This window comes from Perognathus longimembris, chromosome 6 (genome assembly GCF_023159225.1).
Source record: "Perognathus longimembris pacificus isolate PPM17 chromosome 6, ASM2315922v1, whole genome shotgun sequence".
NCBI classification, from domain to species: domain Eukaryota; kingdom Metazoa; phylum Chordata; class Mammalia; order Rodentia; family Heteromyidae; genus Perognathus; species Perognathus longimembris.
The window spans coordinates 51,691,472-51,712,371 of record NC_063166.1 but is presented as its reverse complement, the minus strand read 5'-3'; the positions used below and the strand labels follow the sequence as shown (position 1 = coordinate 51,712,371).

General features: G+C 40.9%; 1 protein-coding gene across 2 annotated transcripts in view; it reads left to right on the top strand.

Moving 5' to 3' along the window:
* Cfap61 (cilia and flagella associated protein 61) overlaps nt 1–20,900 on the top strand; it is a 242,956-nt gene that overhangs the window by 13,320 nt on the left and 208,736 nt on the right. For both annotated transcript variants that reach the window (XM_048348715.1, XM_048348716.1), the window contains exons 2-6: nt 785–936; nt 5,127–5,277; nt 8,860–8,936; nt 9,851–9,918; nt 10,414–10,540. In XM_048348715.1, coding sequence (XP_048204672.1) covers nt 794–936; nt 5,127–5,277; nt 8,860–8,936; nt 9,851–9,918; nt 10,414–10,540 — 566 coding nt within the window. In that variant the 5' untranslated portion in view covers nt 785–793. The remainder of the gene's footprint in view (nt 1–784; nt 937–5,126; nt 5,278–8,859; nt 8,937–9,850; nt 9,919–10,413; nt 10,541–20,900) is intronic.

Here is a 20,900-nt window from a genome sequence, read left to right as displayed (position 1 = left end):
ACACTTTCAGAGGTTTTAGTCCATGGTCCTTGGCCCTATTGCTTTGGACCCATAGCAACATCATGGTGGAACAAACCTGCTCAGCTCAGAGTGGCCAGAAAACAGAGATCCAGAAAGGGACTTGGGGACCAATATCTCCTTTAAAGGGTCTGCTCCTGTGAGCTGACTTTTTCAATAGACACTTCCTCTAATGGTTCCACCACTTCCCAGTAGTGCCTCAGGCCAGCAACCATACCCTTAATACTTGCGCTTCTTGGAAGACACTTCCAAACCAGGGCAACCAACATGGCGATTCCTCAAAAAGGCCATTGCTAGCAGCATATTCTGCATTCATTTGACACCAGAATTTTTTTCAATTTCAAAATAACTCTCAGAACTGTCATCCTTGGGCTCAGATTTGGCAATGTTTTATTTGAAACATGTTCAGCCAGCCACTGTTGTCAATACATGTGTTCTCTGTAACTCTTGACAACATCTCATGGTGACTAATGAAATACAAGGACACTGAATCTGTAAATCCTTTCAACGTTCTACAGACCCATTGTTAGAATACTTTAAAGCAGTTTTGTTGGAAACAAAGAATATAGTTGCAGAAAGTGTTAGATAGGCTAATTGTCATTTTGACTAGTTTGAAGTGACAGTTTTCAGACTCCTATCAGGAAAATGTATATAATCATACATGTTTGTCCTGTGGAAACTGAACTAATGTACAGTTTTATGAGTACTATAAACAAACAAGTTGGTCATTTCAGATAATGGATTGTTTTCTCTCTTTTGTGGACAGGAAAAAAAAATGTCCATACTCACTTCTCCCAGAGGGAAGGTAGAAGTGATTCATTGCCGAAGAACAGAATCACACGATATTTTTTGTATCAAAAGCCTCATTAGAAAATTTACCCAGAAGCTGTTTGGGAAGCTTAATATCATCTATCTTCTGTAAGTATATAGTTGAGTAAATTCATGTTTATCCATTTTATCACATGACTAGCGATGTGGCAGAACACTTGCCTAGCATGCATAATGCCCTAGGCTTGATCATCAGCAGTAGAAAACCAAGTTAAGAATTTTATTACCAGGAAGAGTTCCCACTCCTTTGTCCTCCTGGGACTTAGATCAGAGAAACAGGCAGCTCACAGTGTAGTAAAGGTATAAGGTATATAGCAACAGATCACTGGGAACAACAGATCACTGGGAACAACCAATCTCTGTCATAATGATATGCAAATGGAAAGACTTCTCATGGGCTCTGGGTCCAACAGAGTTAGGTGAAAACTTCAACTGCCCCGGCTCCTTGTAGAGGCACTTGGGGCAAGCTAATATTACTGACCAGATTTTGAGAATTTATTTTGTGTCAGGCTCTCTGTTTGCCAGCATTATCTTACTGATTTGGAGATGCCTGCTGTACACTCATGACCATTTTACATGTGAGTTGGGATGTAAGTGGATGAGCTTACATTTGCTCTTATTGATGCTTGAAATGTTCTAAACTTGAAACTACAGATGTTATTTTCATAAAATATCTTTCTTCCTGTTTACTTATAGATGACCATGGACACTAAAATATAAACTAGTAAGACAGTAAACAAAAGCCAACTGTATTTTTATAAACACCACAGACAACAAATAGAATATACTGTTTACATTCATGCTCAAGAGAAAAGGTTGTTGCCCACCTTAGAAGTCAGCATATCTTGAAAAATAAAATAAAATGTATACTGTCATTTCCTTGTTCTTCCAAAACAGTGCCCAAACAGTCTTTTTGTTTTTCATGTTTGGTAATTCCTGTCTCTTTGCCAGTCCAACCTCAAGGTTTAACAACTGATTTCTTTTCTCATCTAGTTAGTGTTGTTGTTTTTTTTTTTTTTGTTTTGTTTTTTACTGATTGCTCAGGCACGAAGATACAGAATGACTAAAGATGATTTCACTTCAAAATCTAGCTATATTTTAGGGACAAACATGAACAGATTTGGCAAGGCAGAGAGTAGGGAATGAGCTGGAAGCAGCCTCCATGTCCAGAGCAGATGGGAGATGGTGATGGGAGAAAACAGGCCACTACCTGGTCTCCCATCCATGTATGAGGGATAGCGAGCAACACCAAGGTCTCTTGGTTGCTTAGTTAAAAGAAAGGCAGATGCTCTTACACCAATATCTCTACCAAGTACACTCAAATAAGTGTTGGCTGCCTTAGGAGATTTTCTAAACAAATTGAACAGATGCAACATTAATGAAATGAGCTCCAGTTTCTATCATCAAAGTATAATCTGTGTAAAATACATACGCGTGTATATATATTATATACACCTCTGTATATAATAGTTTATACGTTAACAGTATTTCCATAGTTTGGATTACTACAAAGAGCAATTTAAAATATAGTTTGTGGCTGCCTGTTCCTTCTCGCCCTTTCCCTTTTTCTTCCTCCTCTCTTCCATTGTTACTCCCAAGATGGTTTTTATCTGCCCTGTAAAATACTAGAGAAATAATAAAGGTAGAAATTATATGCACAAAGGATAATGCTACAAAAGTTACTTTTTGTGACAGGCAGCCATTTGGAAATTGTAGTGCATTTTCCAATGGAGACAAAGTTTTGCTGGCTGGCTTCCCAGGTCAACTGGCAAAAGCTTATTTAATCTATACTGTCTGTGCAGGCTGGTTCCATGCCAGTTACACGATAGAACCCAAGCACCATCCCCACGGCTCTCATGGATACATGCAGCATGTCAAGTTCAAATTGAGATTCCAGGATCATATCAACCCTTGTTTCCCTGAGACAGTGGTGGCTGCCCTCTCTCAAGTTCTTGCCTACCTCTCCCTTACCACCATCACTACCACCATCATTTAGTTACAGCTGATATATGTGGAATCTTGTGTGGTTAATGTTTTCTCATCTGAACCAGCTTGAGGCCAGAAGTCATGGTTCTGGGATCCCAGACCAACAAAGTCCCAAAGACTTAAGAGTGGAAGGGTAGATAACCTCAGGGATAGAATGAGTGGCAGAAGAATCATGGAATTCTGAACTTGGAGGGCTGCATCCTCTTGCTAATGGGTCTCCTGTGTGGGTACTGAATTATAGCACCTGGAGGGACCATCCTCTTTCTCATTTCTTTGATAGCCAAGACTTGGGGAGGGTCCTTGGGCTGGTATGCCTGATTAATTCCTCCTTAGCTGAGGAGTGGGATCCTATTGGCTGCCTGTACTTCTTATGAGGAAGAGACTGACTGCAGGCGCTGCGGTTGACATCCTAAGCACTATGTTTTCCAGAGATGCCCTACTGCTAGTGGTACTCAAAGTTTTAATGTGATTTTATGTGACTCATACGAGCAGCTTTTGTTTTAAATGTTTTATCTTGTGCTACTGAGGTTTGAACTTAGGGCCTCATGCTTGCTTAGCTTGCTTGCTCAGTTTGGCACTCTTAAGCTGTGCTTCCAGCCCAGCTATTTGCTGATTATTTTGAAGAAAGAATCTTGAGGACTTTTCTGCTAGAGCTGGCTTTAAAACTGTGATCCTACAGATCTCAGTACCCTGAATAGCTAAAATTAAAAGCATAAGCCACTGGTCCTAGCTAAAGTTTTATTGTTGTTTTGTTTTGCCAGTCCTGGGGCTTGAACTCAGGGCCTGAGCACCCTCCCTGGCTTCTTTTTGCTCAAGGCTAGCACTCTACCATTTGGGCCACAGTACCACTTCTGGCCTTTTCTATATATGTGGTGTTGAGGAATCAAACCCAGGGCTTCATGTATATGAGGCAAGCACTTCACCACTAGGCCATATTCCCAGCCCCTAAAGTTTTATTTTTATGAAAGTTTGTTTCTAGTGATAGCAAAGGTGACTAGTTTTCCATTTATAATATTGATTGAAATTTTCTATTATTTAAGTCATAAAAGTGAAGTGTTTTAAAGAAAAATATGATGTTAAAAATATAGGAAGTGGGCTGGGAATGTGGCTCAGCGGTAGAGTGCTTGCCTAACATGCATGAAACCTTGAGTTTGATTCCTCAGCACCACATAAACAGAAAAAGCCAGAAGTGGTGTTATGGCTCAAGTGGCAAAGTGCTAGCTTTGAGCAAAAAGAAGCCAGGGACAGTAGTGTTCAGGCCCTGAGCCCAAGCCCCAGGACTGGCCAAAAAAAAAAAAAAAAAAAAGGACAAGAAGTATATGTGTATAAATGATTTGTGATGAGCTTGTTCAAGCAATGTGATGCACTATCATATTAAAAAAAACAGGCCATCAACATTTTGGCCATATACAAAGTATATTTTTACATAGAGCTGCCCTCCAAAAATAAAGAAGTCCCAGCCAGGCATGGTGACATACTTGGGTAATTCATAAGAGAAGAGAGTTCAAAGCCTGACTGGGCTGCATAGATCCCATCTAAAACCAAATCAAAGAAATATAAACACTGGTGGTTCACACCTGTAATCCTAACTACACTGGAGGCTGAGATCTGTGGATCCTGGTTTGAAGGCAGCCTGGGCAGGAGTCTGTGAGACTTTTATCTCCAATAAACTACTCAGAAAAAGCCAGAAGTAGCTCTGTGGCTCCAGTGGTAGGGTGCTAGCCTTGAGCACAAAGAGGCTCAGGGACGAGGCTTAGTCCTTGAGTTCAAGCCCCAGGACTGGCAAAAAAAAAAAAAAAGAAAAGAAAGAAAGAAAGAAAAGAAAAAAATAAACCAGAATACTGATAGATATACAGTGCATAGGAGGAACCCATGTCATCCCAGTTTTGGCATTGAAGATCTTATGTCCTGGGAATCCCATCAGTCCTGAGTTGAGGAACCACTGGCTGTCCTGTGAGTTTAGGCTGACACAGTGGTATTGATAACATGGAGATTAAGATAGGGAAAACTATTGTCAAGTAATTTTTCTAGCCAGTCTCCAAGGGAAGAGCTGGTTCTACAACCATAACATCTGTCTAGTGAAAAGTACTTTTAAATAAGAATTTAGTGGATGATAACAAATGTCCTCCAAGTTGTACTCTCAACTCACTGCATTGTCATTCCTGTCTCTTGAAATGTTAGACCTCAGGCCTTAGGCTGAGCTCCAGGAGCACATGGAGGGAGAAAAATGACCTATTTCTCACTTCACTTTTGGTCATCTTGATTCATGTATGCCATCTATAATCATTCCACAGAGAAAAGGCAAACCTTGCTGTCACCCTCTGCAATGACAAAGAGGAGATCATGGCACAGGCCACCTTCATGGACTATCCTAACTGGAATGTTGCCAAGCAAGATGACTGGGTATCTGTGTTCCGTGAGCTGGACAGAGACCTCCCATGCACAGTAAGCTCCCTACCCCAACCCCCAGCCCTCCTGCCATGCCTGTCAGAACAGCCTTCACCCAGAGAGAAAGACCTGTTCTTACAATGCTGTCATTGCAGCTCTTGGACTGAGAAGTCCAAAATCCACAGAAAATATATTACACTATGCCAGTTCAAACTGATGTGAGCTGGGGGGGGGGGGGTAGGAAGATAGCCCAGTCCACCAGGGACTGGCAAGGCTTGGCCTTTGCTCTTCTAATGAGAACTGGGAGCAAGGAATTAGTGGAAATGTCAGATGTTTGCATCCTGCTGTCTCTGAGGTTTTGATAGACTTTCAGGGCCTCTGTCACCTAAAAACGACAACAGAGCCTTGGCTTTACATCATAGTCTATGATTTTGAAGGCAGAGTCTGATTTATCTGATGTCTTCTAGCTGAGCCACATGACAACCTGTCAGCTTATAGGAATGAAGTCAGTGGTTTTGAGAGTCCAGTGTGGGTACTCTTGAGCATGGCCCACCAGAGCCTGGCCAGGGCCAGCCCTAGCTTCTGTCCCACATCTTTCAAAAGTGTGTCCTAAAAGCCCCAATGTGAGAAAAAGAGAAAATATTGATTGGATGCATGGATACTGGTGGCTCATATCTTTAATCCTAGTTATTCAAGAGGCTGAAATCTTGAGGATCAAGGTTGAAAGCCAGCCTGGTCAGACCAAACTGTAACTCTTAACTCCAGTTAACTAGCAGAAGAAAACCAGAAACAGAGATATAACTCAAGCTGAGGGAAAAAGCTAAGCAAGATCTCCAAGTCTTGAATTCAAGCCTAGGTACCAACACACACACACACACACACACACACACACACACACACACACGTTATAGGAGTAAAGGAGTTAATACATTGAAAGTGCTTAATATCCTTTTATTATTGTTCACTGGACTTTAGCTTGTACTGTTTTGTTTTCCGAGAACCTTCTTTTTTTAAATAATTACTTATTTATTGTCAAAGTGATGTACAGAGGGGTTACAGTTTCATACATAAGGCAGTGGTACATTTCTTGTACAATTTGTTACCTCCTCCCTCATTTCCCCCCTCCGCCTCCTCCTTTCCCTCTCACCCTATGAGTTGTTCAGTTGGTTTATACCAAATGGTTTTGCAAGTATTGCTTTTGGAGTCATTTGTCTTTTTATCCTTTGTCTCTTAATTTTGATATTCCCTTTCTGTTCCCTAGTTCTAATAACAGTACATACAGTATCCAGGGTACTCAGATGAGATACAGTGATAGCGCGGGGACAACCACAGGAAGGGGATGCAAGAGGATCATCAACAAAAAAAGATACCATTTCACGTGGCATGTTGAAAGTAATTACAACAGTGATATAACACTCGTTTCCATAACATGGAGTTCATTTCACTTAGCATCATCTTATGCGTTCATAGGGGCATAGCTATTGGGCTCTTGTGATCCTCTGCTGTGACTAGCCTAAACCTAAAAAAATTAAATTCCTCCAAAACAAAACTTCAGAGAACCAACAGCCCCCTCAACAAGTAGGCTAAAGACTTAAAAAGAGACTTCTCTGAAGAGGAAATGAGAATGGCCAAGAGAAGTGTGAAAAAGTGCTCTATGTCACTGTCCATAAAAGAAGTGCAAATCAAAACAACATTGAGATTCCACCCTACCCCAGTAAGACTGTCCATTATCAGGAAAACTAACAATAACAAATGCTGGAGGGGATATGGCCAAAAGGGAACCCTACTTCATTGTTGGTGGGAATGTAAACTTGTTCAGCCACTCTGGAAAGTGGTATGGAGATTCCTCAGAAGGCTAAACATAGAGCTTCCCTACTCCCCAGTAGCCCCAGTTTTGGGCATCTACCCAAAAGATTACAAACAAGAACACACTAAAGCCACCAGCACAACAATGTTCATCACAGCACAATTTGTCATTGCCAAAATATGGAATCAACCTAGATGCCCCATGGTAGACGAATGGATCAGGAAAATGTGGTACGTATACACAATGGAATTTTATGCCAGAAAGAATGACATTGCCCCATTTTTAAGGAAATGAAAGGACTTGGAAAAAATTATACTAAGTGAAGTGAGCCAGACCCAAAGAAACATGTCTTCTGAGAACTTTCAAACTATGAATCAAACTCATGACTGCTTCTAAGTCACCATCTACCAGGAGTGGATACAGGCACATGATGTGGGGTTGGTAACCCAAGGCCATACAGAAAAGTATAGTTTCCTCACCTGAAGATTCCACCTGTTTCTCATAGAAAATGTTCAAAACAAATTGTACCTGTACCGAACATGTGCAGACTTTCTCCCTTAAGTAATATGGCATAACAACCATTTGCATAGCACTTACATCATATTAGTTATTGTACGCAATCTAGATATAATTTAAAATGTATGAGAAGATTGCATAGGTTATATGCAAATACTATGCTTATTTTTCCCTTGGAGGTACTGGGGATTAAATTGAGGACTTAATATCTGGGCAAAACACTCTGTCACTTAAGCCATGCCTCCAGCCGTACTGTTTTTGGTTTATTTTCCCAGATAGATCTTACTCCACACCCCTTTCTCCCCTCCCCCCCGCCCCGCCAACCTTGGGCCATGATCCTCGTACCTCTATCTTTTGAATAGCTGTGATTATAGGTGTGTACCACTATGTCCCATGTTACTCTGATATTTTGTACAAGAGACTTCCATTGAGCATTTATGGATGGAACTGCAGAGTTGTGGAACAAATCCCATGCTGAGACTGAAGTTTGAATGTACTCAGAAAAGCAGGAACTCAGGTCGCTATTGTTCTGATAGATGTACAAGCACTGCCCTCTCCAGTCAGCTACTTTGCATGCACTGTAGTTTGGATTTGAACATTTGCTTATGGACACAGTATTCTGGTACAGGATGGATAAAACATTTACTGTTTGGGCCAGTTAAACAGTCCTAAAAAGTTACAGGATGAAAAACTCTTAAAAGTATGGATTTAATCTGAAAGGCTATTAGATGCAAACTTTAAGCCTTGAGCTTCCAGGTTTTCTGGATCCCAGGAGTAATATTTGATTCTGACTCTGGGAATGTTCAACAAAACAAGCCTTTGGATCCCTAATGTGACATCTGCCTACCATCCTTCAATTTCATAAGAGAATCTTACCCTCCCTCATGCCCTGTGAATAGAGCAGCAGCTGCTGACTCAGAAGCCCCGGAGGGAGGGCGATTGTCTTTCAGTTAGCATAGACACCCTTGGAGACAAGATGATGGAGTTCATAATCGATTTCACTCCCCTGCAGGCTCTTCCTTGCCCACAGTGCAACTGTGAGGGCAGGAAGGAAGAGCACAAGTTCACTGGCTCTCACTTCACTATGATCCTTGTTTTCTTCAATAATTCCCAGCTCTGAGGACAGAAGGCAGCAAAAGAAATTGGTGTTGAGGACTCAAATGACACCTGCATGTCTCATCCCTTAGATCTAAGTGTCATCTCCAAATGTCTGCAGCCCTGGGTCTGGATGCCCTGATCCCCTCCCCCACACCAGCTGTGCCCCAGGCTGTTTGCTGACTCAGTGTTTAATTTTTAGTCTTCCTTTTCTCCTGCAGCCTCTGAACACACTGTTCATGCACCTGTTTGTGGCTGTGGATGAATACTCCGTTGGCTGCTGCAAAGAGATCATCAAGTGAGTACAGAACCTTGCACATGGGGGGCATAGAAGAGGTGGTGTGCACAGGCATTTTGTTTTGTTTTGTTTGTGCCTGTACTAAGGCTTGAATTCAAGGACTCAATGCTTTTCCTGGGCTATTCCAATCACAGCTAGTGCTCTACCACTTGAGCCATGCCTCCAGTTTTCACAGTTTTGAGATGCCATTCAATTCTTTGGGGGACATTTATTTTGCTTGCTGTTCATGATTGTCTTTAACATTTTCACAGCCACAATATTGCTAAAAGAAAATTAGCTAAAACCCTTTCAATCTACTTTTCCATATAGTCTGTATCTTTCACTGCTTTTATTGTGGCTAACAGGTAGAAGAGTCACTCAAAGAAATGAATTTGGGAGGCAGGGAAAGAGAGGAGTGTTACATACACATAGATGTTGTGTTTCCCCCAGATAGATTTTTTTCCATGTCTTCCTTAGCAGTGTGTTATCAGGGCAGGCTGCAGAAGCATCCTGAATAATAGAGCTCAGGGAAAGATGATCCCGTGGCCACTGAGTACTAGTGACACGGTCCTGACAGCCGCACAGACTTTTTTTTTTTTTTTTTTGGTGGGGGGGTGGTGCTCAGCTTTCAAGTCACTTTGTAATGTCACACCAAACTATCCAGATGCCAGGTCAAAGGTTAATGTGAGCAGAAATCTGGTGTGCTGTGTAGACCTGGTGCCCTTTATTCCCTGGACCTCCCTGGCACAGATAGCAAAGAAGCCCTCTGCAATCAAAGAAAAACTGCCCTGGAGATGATCTGCATCCACAGACAGAGAACAAAGGAGCACCTGTGGGTTTCTGGACACTTAGTTGTTCCAGTGGTGGCATTTGTCCCCATAAGGTGCAAACTAATGGGATTGCTCTGTTATTAACACCCACTCTTTCCTTGCCAGGACAGTGTTTAAGACCGTGCCAGAACTGTACTTCATATTCCTAATAGTGCCGTCCTTCATGAGTCTAGGTAAGGCCCCTTGCCACCTCCTCTCCCCATAACTGACATGGGGGACTCTGGCTCACAGTGCCGCTCTTGGCAATGGGAAAGAAGTTTAGTCTCCAGCACTCAGTGTGTCATATGCATACCTGATTATGGCCATTCAAACATGATTCTGAACTGGGTACCAGTGGCTCATGCTTGTAATCTTAGCTACCCAGGAGGATGAGATCTGAGGATCTCAATTCTAAGCCAGCCCAGGCAGAAAAGTCCACTAGACTTTCACTTAGAGTTCACCACCAAAAAGCCACAAGTGGAGCTGTGGCTCAAGTGGTGGACCACTAGCCTTGAGCAAAAAAGCTCAGGGACAGTACCAGGGCCTGAGTTTAAGCTTCAGGACTGGCTCAAAATAAAAAGAAAAGAAACAAAGTCCCATGATTCTGAATGGAAATTACATTTGATTCTGAAGTTTCCTAAAGCTATTCCTTGATAAAATGAGCTCATGCTCTTCTTTCTTTGATTTAGGATCAACTCTCATAACTGTTTTTGAACAAGTGGGCAGTGTTCCATGTCTGGCATACAGTGAAGACTTTGCAGTGTATATATGTCACAGGGAAAAACACTACCCCCAGCTGCACATTCGCAGAGCCAGGTACAGTTGGATCATGCCTCAATGCTCTTAAACCTAAGCTTTAAGAGCAGTTACTTTTTTTTTTTTTAGAACTTTGTTTTATTTAAATGTGTTCTTCATGCTACAATGCAACCCTTTAAAATCAATCAAATACATAACATTAAAATGCTTTCTCAAAACTTATCGATTTAAATGACAACCCACAACCACAGCTTCTAAACTTCTACAAGGCAGCTTCAATATCCAAAAGAACACATTATCATAAGAGCAGTTACTTTTATCAATGCTGTTTTCCGGTTTATTTTTATTTTTTGAGTGGCAATAGTGGGGTTTGAATTCAGGAACTCTACCCTACTCGAGTCTCAGCCAGTTCTTTCTGCTTTAGTTATTTTTCAGATAGGGTCTCACACTTTTAATCCAGGCTTGCTTCGTGTTACCATTCTCCTATTTGTGCTGAGATTATAGGCGTGAACCATCATGCCCAGGTTGAGATGCAGTCTTGCTAACTTTTAGTCTGTACTGGTCTCAGAATGTGATTCTTCTACTTTCCAATTGGCTAGGGTTATAGGCATGAGCCTCTGTACTTGACTAGAGTCTTTAAATTACCATTTTTACTTAAGGGATCATAAAACATTTGGTTTAAATTTTTATGATATTCATACGTGCTACTCCATTTAGAACTTTTTAATGCCTCCCTTGGTGACAAAACTTGCCGACTAGCTGGCTCATGATCCTTGTTTAGTTCTTGGTGGCTGCAAAGCTATGCATTTTCTGCTAGAGGGTTCTGAAAACAGTCCTCAGTCCTACACTGTTCTTTGCAAACCTCAGACTACCAAAACTTATTAACTTGAATACTTTTATATCTGTTGGGAAAAACATGTATCTGAGATAGTCATGATAGTGCATACCTATAATCCCAGTGCTCAGGAGCTGATGCAGGAGGATTCTGGGTTCCAGGTCAGCCTGGGTTATGCAGTGCAAAATAAGCAGCAACAAGAAAAGTTATATCTGTACTTGGCATGTACAGATTTACATAGCATTTGTATTGTATTAAATTAATCTTGAGTTGATTTAAAGTATACAGAAGAATATGTGCAGTTATATGAAACACTATGGTATTTAGGAGTTGACATCCTCAGACTTTTTTTGAGAGGGTTCTGGACCTAATCTTATATGGTTATGGAAAGATAACTATGCTTATAGATGTACATATATGCAGTATATAGACATACACGCATACACATTAATATGAATGTGCATAGTGTTTTCATATGTTCTGTTAAGAAATTAGGGCAGGCATGATAGTGTTAATGGAGTCGTGGAGGCTTCTGCTCACATTTCAGAGGAAGGCCCATTAAGAAGCCAGGCAATGTGTGACACAATCAGGATCCCCTACAGGTAGCTACTAAGGTCAGAGTGTTAATTTGTGTGGGTGAAGTTGAAGCCACAGTGATGACCCCAAGAAGTTAGTTATACCAGGAACATAGAATATCTTCTGAGGAAAGCCATAGGCAGTGAGCAGGTCCAGCCCAAGAGGCAAAATAAGCTTCTAATCAGCAAGGCTCTGGCAGTACCCACCCCGATCAGTGATCACATCACATACCACGTGCACTGGATGCCAGACATAAGCCCTAAGGATTTAATGTTTCCCTGATATGTTTGTGTTTTGCTTTGGTCCAATTCCTTTCTATACCTTCCGTTTATCCTTTTGGGATGGAAATGTATATATATTCTGTGAGATTGTATATTGGAAGCCTCTAGTTTTCATTTACATTCTATTTGATGGTCACAGCTAAAAGTTTTCCTTGGATCTCAGAGGAAACTTTACAGTTCAACTTTTGAACAATGCTGGAACTGCTGAAAGTCTATGAGGACTCTCAAAGATGGGCTGAATGCATTTTGCATTATGTAAGATAAACATGAGCTTATGAGCTTTCACTGTGGTAAATGGCCGTATATATATATATACATACATATGTATATATATATATATATATAGTAGTTTTCATGCTATTTTTTTCCTGTAGGTGCTTAGAAGTGGAATTTCTGCATGATATCCAGATGTTCAAATAAATACTAACATTTACAAAATAGATAGTATTAAATCTTCAAAAATGTCTTGTCAATATATATTCTAACCAGTAGAGTTCTATTTCTAAATACTCTCATCAGAGCTGTATCATTAGATAGGGACTAGGTGTCTATGAAAATAGTCAAGCCCAAGGATTCATGCATGAAGTTCTACTATTAAACTACAACCTCAACCTTTGGAGATTTTTCAGCTATTGAAATTGTTTCTAATCTGTTAGACCAAATCAGTTTTGTCATTTTAAATAGAGTATGTGTGAGTTTGAGTGCCATTGTACAAGATCCATTTTAAATGGACAGAATACTTGAACTTAAAGTACTTTGGAGTTGTCTGCAACATAGACAGTACTTAGTGTGTGTTGGGGAGAGGAGTTAGTTACAGTTAAAGGAGACCCCTTTTTGAAGGTATTTTCCCAACATCTAGGCAGTGTACATAATTTGGATTTTGGTAGTTACTGTTTTCTTGAGAAGCATTAAGATTTAAGTACGGTCAACATAACTACTTAGCAAGACAATATTGAAATAGAAAAGCTTGTTTATCAATCTAATCCTGAATGTGACACGTACAGAAGCAGTTTTTGATGCCTTCTTATTTCTTGTTTTGCTCAGTGGCCCACATTGGCTTCAAACTTTGGATCCTCTTGCCCTAGCCTCCCACATGCTACAATTACACACCAGCTATTTCTTTCAACTTTTTAGTAAAGTGACCTTGGTTAATTTGCTCATGTATCTAGATTGTCCTTCAGGATGTTGGTTACCAGAGAAAAAAGGATTAAAGTGAACTCAACCCAGAGTCTGACTCCTAGGAAGCATGTGGTCACCAGTGGTCTGATAGGTTTTCCTTCCTTCTCTTGCTTGCTTCTCCCCTCCTCCTTTCTTTCTTTTATTCTCTCTCTGTCTCTCTCATGAAAGCTTAGTGGTATGGGTTATGGCCTTCTAGTGAACAAAGACCAGATTCCTCCACCTGAGATCTTGTTCATACTATTTTCTTTTAAAAAATTATTTCTCTATTGTCAAAGTGATGTACAGAGGGGTTACAGTTTCATACATAAGGCAGTGCATACATTTCTTATCCAACTTGTTACTTCTCCCTCGTTCTCCTCCCAGGTCCCCCTGCCCCATGAGTTATACAGTTGGTTTACAGCGTAGAGTCTTGTTAGTACTGCTGTTGCATTGATTTGTCTTTTACCCTTTCTCTCCATTTCGATATTCCTCTTCCCTTCCCTAATTTCAATACATGTATACACAATATCCAGGGTACCAAAATCAGTTACAGTGATATTAGGGGTATACCATGGGAAAGAGAGACAAATAAAAAGGTATAATTTCACATGGTATGTTGAAAATAACAACAACAATGATACCACTGTTTCCATAACTTGGAGTTCATTTTGCTTAGCATCATCTTATGTGTTCATATGTATATAGCTATTGAGCTATTGTGATCTTCTGCTAGGATTATCCTAGATGTGTACTTATTCCCCATGAGGAAAACCATAGAGTCTGTGTTTCTTTTGGCTAAATATCTGCTCCTCTAAATGTCAGAAAATATGAAAGGAGCAAATCCCAGAGTAGTTCTAATGTAGAGAGATGGAAGTTGGTACTTTGGAATGAGGAAGGGATATTTATAAAAAAAAAAAAAGAGCAGTACATAGTAATAAATTCAGGTAGAAGTTTTGACAGGTGCATGGGTGTGCATGGGTGTGTGTGTGTGTGTGTGTGTGTGTGTGTGTGTGTTTGTGCTGGTACTGGGGCTTGAACCCAGGGTCTTAAACTCTACTCTTTTTCACTCATGGCTGATGTTCTACCACTTGAGCCACACCTCTACTTCCAGATATTTCTGGTTAATTGGAAATTAATCTCATAGATTCTTTTTCTGCCTTGGCTCACTTTGAACCAGGATCCTCAGATATCAGCCTCAGAAGTAGCTAGGATTATAGGTGTGAGCCACCAGCATCCAACTGAATTGTGACATTTTGACAGTGCCTTTGCTTGTAGGAGGTGGAGAAATGTGAACAATTTTTTAAATGACCTTTCTCCAAAATATTTATCTTAGTTTTCATACTTGTGGACATCAAAGTTCACATATCTTAAAATTTCATTTATGTTGCTCCTTCTCTTCCTTCATAGCACTGGGAACTCGAAGACATAAGAGAACATCCTATAGGCATAGCCCTGCTCCACTTAGGCAGCCTCATCATTCTCCTTTCCTCCACAATTATTTTTTGACATGTTTTATCAATAGTTACTTGCTCTGATAATTAATGGTGAGGAACACAATTCTTAAGATATTAAACCAGTGGAGGGCTGGGGGATGTAATTATCCTTCAGCCATTTAACTAGCAACATATTCAGAACCAATGAATTAACATCGTAATCCCCTGTCCCATTTCTTTGATTTACCCATGTGGAAAATTACGCTGTAATCTGCCCCTCTACTTAGACAGTAATTAATGAAGTTACTCTTCTGTGTTTTTCATTATATCTGAAACAAAACATAGCTGATTCTGTGTACACCTTAAAAAATGTACATTTGGCTTAATCATCAGTGGTGGATTTGAAAAGTTCATAGATTGAGATTGGTGTGGTTTTTCAGGGGGCAATCTCTTTTTCAAGTTCTCATGGGGTTGGAGGGAGACTCAGCCAAAGAAAGGATTATACACTGTCAGGCAGTCTTGTAGAATAACTAAATTTTCCTTCATGGAATGCTGCTATTTTTCTCCCTCCTGATAGCAGTGATTAATCTTGGCTCAAGCTTATTGCTTTTTAAAGATGAAAGAAAAATTAGTTCTTTACAAAAAGCAAGGCATTCAGAGACTCCCAACACAAAAGAAATGATAAATGTTTAAGGAAATGGAAATGCTAATTACTCTGATTTGATCATTACACATTGTGTACATATATCAAATCACATTTTACCCCCCTAAATATGCATAATTATATGCCAGTGAAAAAAATCTTAAAATAAATTTAAGAAAATGAAAAATTAGTTAACATAAAACCTAAGAATGGGGCCTGGGAATGTGGCTTAGTGGTAGAGTGCTTGCCTAGTATGCCTGAAGCTCTGGGTTCAATTCCTCAGTACCACATAAACAGAAAAAGACAGAATGGCACTGTGGCTCAGGTAGTAGAGTGCTAACCTTGAGGGGGGAAAAAAAGCAGCTCAGGACAATGCCCAGGCCCTGAGTTCAAGCCCCAGGATAGGCCAACAACAACAACAACACCCCCCCCCCAAAAAAAACCCATAAGACCAGTGCTTTAAAATACTTTCACTTATTAAGGCAATTACTTTTACAAAACATCTGATAGGCTCATGCTTTTTTTTTTTTGTCAGTCCCAGGGCTTGGACTCAGGGTCTGAGCACTGTCCCTGGTTTCTTTTTGCTCAAGGCTAGCACTCTACCACTTGAGCCACAGCACTACTTCCAGCTTTGTCTGTTTATGTGGTGCTGAGGAATTGAACCCAGGACTTCGTGCATTCTAGGCAAGCACTCTACCGCTAAGCCACATTCCTAGCCCAAGCTCATGCTTTTTTAAAAATCCACTTATATTTAATTGCTGAGCAGTTTTGCAGAAATGAGTTTTTTTAATATCTTAGTTATGAATACCCTAAAAGATTTCAAAAGAAAGGAGTTGTTGAACAATGGTAGAATTTCATCAATGACCTTCTTACTCTACTGGTGAGTTTGGTGGATGATCTAACTGGATGATCTAAGTGGAGCCAAGATGGACACCTGGGTCAGGTCCTGGTGGTAGTGGTAGAGGAGAGTCTGGCCTGGCACATACTTTGAAGTCATTTAAAGCCTATGGAAAGTTTGGGTTTAAAATCTTCACTGGCCAGGCACTTATAGCTCATACCTGTAATGCTAGGTATTCAGGAGGCTGAATTCTGAGGATCACAGTTTGAAACCAGCCCTGCAGGAAAGTACATAAAACTGTTACCTCCAATTAACCTCTAAAAAAGACAGAATTGGAGCAATGTGGCTCAAGTGGTAGAGCACTAGCTTTGAGTGCAAAAGCTCAGGAACAGTTGCCAGGCCCTGTGTTCAAGCACCAGAACCAGTACACAGACAAACAAACAAACAAACAACTTTCCACCTTTAAAATCATGGTGTTTCCCAAGGAATGGAAATGAAGTAGCATTTAAAAACCCACTTAAAGTTCTAAAATAAGAGTCTGTAGTATAGAAATGATGAATTTGATTTCTTAAGGAAAACCACTAGGGGTCACTAGAGATCTTGGAAAGAAACAGGTGCTTTGTTTTCTGCATCTGAATAAAAAGACAAATCTATTGGTGCCCACTGTAAGTTCTCTTACCCCCATGTTGAGTGAGTGCTCATGGTAAGGGGCTGACTTGACCAGAACACAATGTTTGTTGTTGTTGTTGTTTTAAACACTACCCTGGATTTGCTATCCATTTTTCCTTCATTCTTGGTTTCTTAAGTGTATGTATGCACACATGTCATCTACTTCTGATATTTAAAGTGACAACAGAATCACTTCTTCAGCACTACATTTTTAAGGCTGGTTAATGGAATACAAATCCTCTCTAGTTAAGGGAAATGCTATCAGACAGGAAAGAGGACACCCTGCAGTATTCTGATTTGAAGGTGGCCTGTCAGTGTCTTTACAGGCCTTCAGGATAAACTTCCCATTTCTGTGGTGGTTTTTCTGGCCAGGACATCATGTGCATCTCTCCCACCCTAGAGAAGCCAGCCTTCACGTTTTACTTGAGGGGGATAATTACACAACAGAGTAGTTGGGATGCAGAGGTGATAAGGCAATTTGAGGATCTGTCACCAAGAGACCTTTCCAGGCTGCTAGAGAAAACTCTGTGGGTTTCACAGATGCACCTGAAAAATGTGAACTGACATCATGAACATGATGATTTCCTCTTCTGTTTGTATCTCCTCTCACCCCCTTCTACAAGCCAAGGAGAACCACCAACCAGGTCCCCTTTCATTCTGCCATGTCCTGAGTTTAGTTGACACTCATTCTCCAAAGTGAGGTATCCCTAAGAGCTGTTAATTTTGAGGTTTGGTTTCAACTCCATTTGTATCTAGCACAGTTTTCAGGGTCTGCTGGACAGTTAGATGCCTGGGAGAATAAGAAGTCTTTAGAGTACAGACCTTTTCTTTTCTCTAAACAAATAAAATAGTCCATCATGGATTACATCTGAAGCACATGGTCATCTGAATGGAAGACCTGAGACACTATTGCTTTTCTCTCAAGAGGATTGGGTTATTTCCTTCCTGCTTTGTGCTGATGAGTTACAGTAATCATTGTCATTGTAATGCTGTAAGTAGCAGATATGTGCCTGGTCCTGCAGTGCCAAATTCACAATGAGCGTGGCTGTCCTCGTGTGCCACTCCCAGGCCATGCTCACTGCCTCTGAGAGCTCATGTTTAAACGTTTTATTGCATGGATGGTTTTCTGTAGTTGGGTGTTTTGTTTCTGTGAGGCTGGACCTTGTCATATGCCATTTGAGACTTTGAGGCTGATGTCATACTTTATCATTAGCACTTGGGCTGATGCAAGATCATAAATTATCAATTGCCCCAAGGAATGCATTTAACAGAACAAGTCCCGTTCCATCCATTTTGGAAAAGGTCTTAAGGGAGAGACTTCAGAACACCGTTATTTGGATATTTTCTTCTTGTTTTTTTTTTTCCCCCCCAGAAGAACTGATACTGATATCTGACTATGCACAAGTGTATTAATGGCTGTAGAAAGCTTATGCTTGAGCTTAAGGCCTTGGGTCTTCAAGAGTTCCCAATTTTGATATCCAGAGAATGGTATTTTTTTATGTGTGTGAAAGTCATATAAGTAAAGTTAATTGGAAGTATTTTGTGTGATTGCTATCTTGATCCATTTAAAATAATTATGATATTGAATTATTGTCCCATTGTGTAAAATAATTATGTCTGTTAATCATTGATGCAGCTTTTGATTTTCAGCAGAAGGCTAAAAAGTGGGCTTGTTGGCTATTTTCTTCTAGAATTGTTTTTCAACATCAGGAATTTGTTTTACGGAGAAAAGCCATGTGAAGTCAGTTAACTGTTCCTGGGAGGGAGTATAGTCTTCTATGCTCTTACAGCTGAGATTCCGAGGTCTCCTGTGGAGAGTAGATAATTGCTGAGGGCTTACTGTGTGCAGAGTGGGTTTAAACGAATCATCATTTAGAGCACAACATCGCATCCTCCCAGCTGTCCTTGCTCCCCCACCCCCCTTTGCAGATGGGAAAACCAAGGTTTACTGTGGAAAGTTAACTGCTGGTTTCTCAGTGGTAGAGCCACAAGGCTAAAAAGCCATGGAGCCCCCAGTGTCTGACTGTGGATACCAACTTTCCAGATGTACCTCTTGGGTCTTAGCAATCACATCCTTTTTATAAGGACAGTGTTTTTGGGTCCTTGGCAAGGTTTTATGTATGGCCCCATCCTATGGCTGTTGCTGCCTAGAGCTATGGCCTAGAGCTCTGCCTATGTCCCGTCAGAAAACATACACAGACACACACACACACACACACACACACACACACACACACACACACCCCTTCATCATCATCTTCTGTGATTGGGAAGATGGCACACCTTATCTTGGGGAAATTAGCACTAGATAATGTGCATTCAGTGATGATGCTAGCACTGAGTTCTTGGGAGAGAGACTGGGTGATGAGTCACTGAGGGGAGGGGGAGGGGGAGGCTTGAAGGATGCTAGCATGTGGAATAGGCAAAGGAGCCACAGTACTGATGGATAGTGGCAAGATAGGGAGAAGGCGATGTCCCTTTCTAGGGTCAGTAAGTAGATCAGTTTGTGTAATGGTCGGCACAAATGAGTTTGTGCTCCTCACAGAAACAGAAGAGAGGGCTGGGAATATGGCCTAGTGGCAAGAGTGCTTGCCTCCAATACTTGAAGCCCTGGGTTTGATTCATCAGCACCACATATATACAAAAATGCCAGAAGTGGCACTGTGGCTCAAGTGGCAGAGTGCTAGCCTTGAGCAAAAAGAAGCCAGGGACAGTGCTCAGGCCCTGAGTTCAAGGCCCAGGACTGGCAAAAAAAAAAAAAAAGAAACAGAAGAGAGCATGTAGACATTTTTAAGTAAGGGAGCAAGATGAGAAACACAGATTAGTGATGGCAGGTGGGATGGCATTACAGGTACCTGGCCAATGGGAAGCCAGCACAGTGATTGATACTTCCTAGTAAGAATTCTCAGTCCACCTGCTGATTGTGGATCCCTTTGATTGCTCTAGTGGCCTTTTCTACCTGCGTAATAATTATGACAGTACAAATCACACTAAGACATATTCTTACCTTTATCATTACTATTTCCTTGACCAATGAGGAAACAGTGATAGGTTAGGAGAGTCACTGTCTATAGCAAAGGTAGGATCCAGGCCTAGGTAGAAGGGCTCCCTCACTCAAATCATAACCATGGTACCACAAACCTTTGAGACATTTATGGTGGAACCTCCCCATACCCAGCCACAGATGACTGTTGCCAATGCTCAGAGTGATATACATACAAAACTACATTGACAAGTTGGTCAAGGACAGTGTGTAAAGTGCAGCTATTCTCTGAAAGTATAGTTGATGTTTGTCTCTGGCTCCCTATTTGAGCTTCACTCCTGGGAATATCACTAATGGCCTGAGCCTAGGTGACAGTAAAAATAACGATTCTGGTTGTCTCAATAGGGACCCCCAGTGTCTCTCCTTCCCAAGAATATTGACAAGAGATTAATAATTAGATGGATAACAATGAGATAGATTTTTTCAGGTTGGTGAGCAGTGCCTTGGTCCCTCCACCAACATTTTTCCTTTCACAAGAATATAGAGATGTCTCCGGGACAAGGTTAATTACTCTGACATACTAAAGGCATTGAGGCTTCTTTTTTAATGTTAAGGGGATTCTGAACAAAATCTTAGAAGTGTGACCCTAGAAACACATGGGAAATGCTGTCCCCAACATTGGTTTATGGATTGCAAATGTCGCTCAACATTCCACCACACCACTACCAACATGTCAATTGTGTTCTCTCTGCCTGAATGGCCCACCTCTGCCTAGGTTTCAGAAGAGCTTCCTCTTTTCTTCATTCAGGTCACAGCTCACATGTCTCTAGTCACAGGTCTTCCCTGACTGCGTCACTTCATCCCAGTGTTTATGTCATAACTTGAAATGTTGGAAATGATTGACTGCATTTCCATTTCATTGTCCCTTTCTCCTGTGAGAATGTCAGTTCATTTCATGAGAGTGTTGCTATATCTCTGTCACTTAGACCCGGGGCTGGTACATG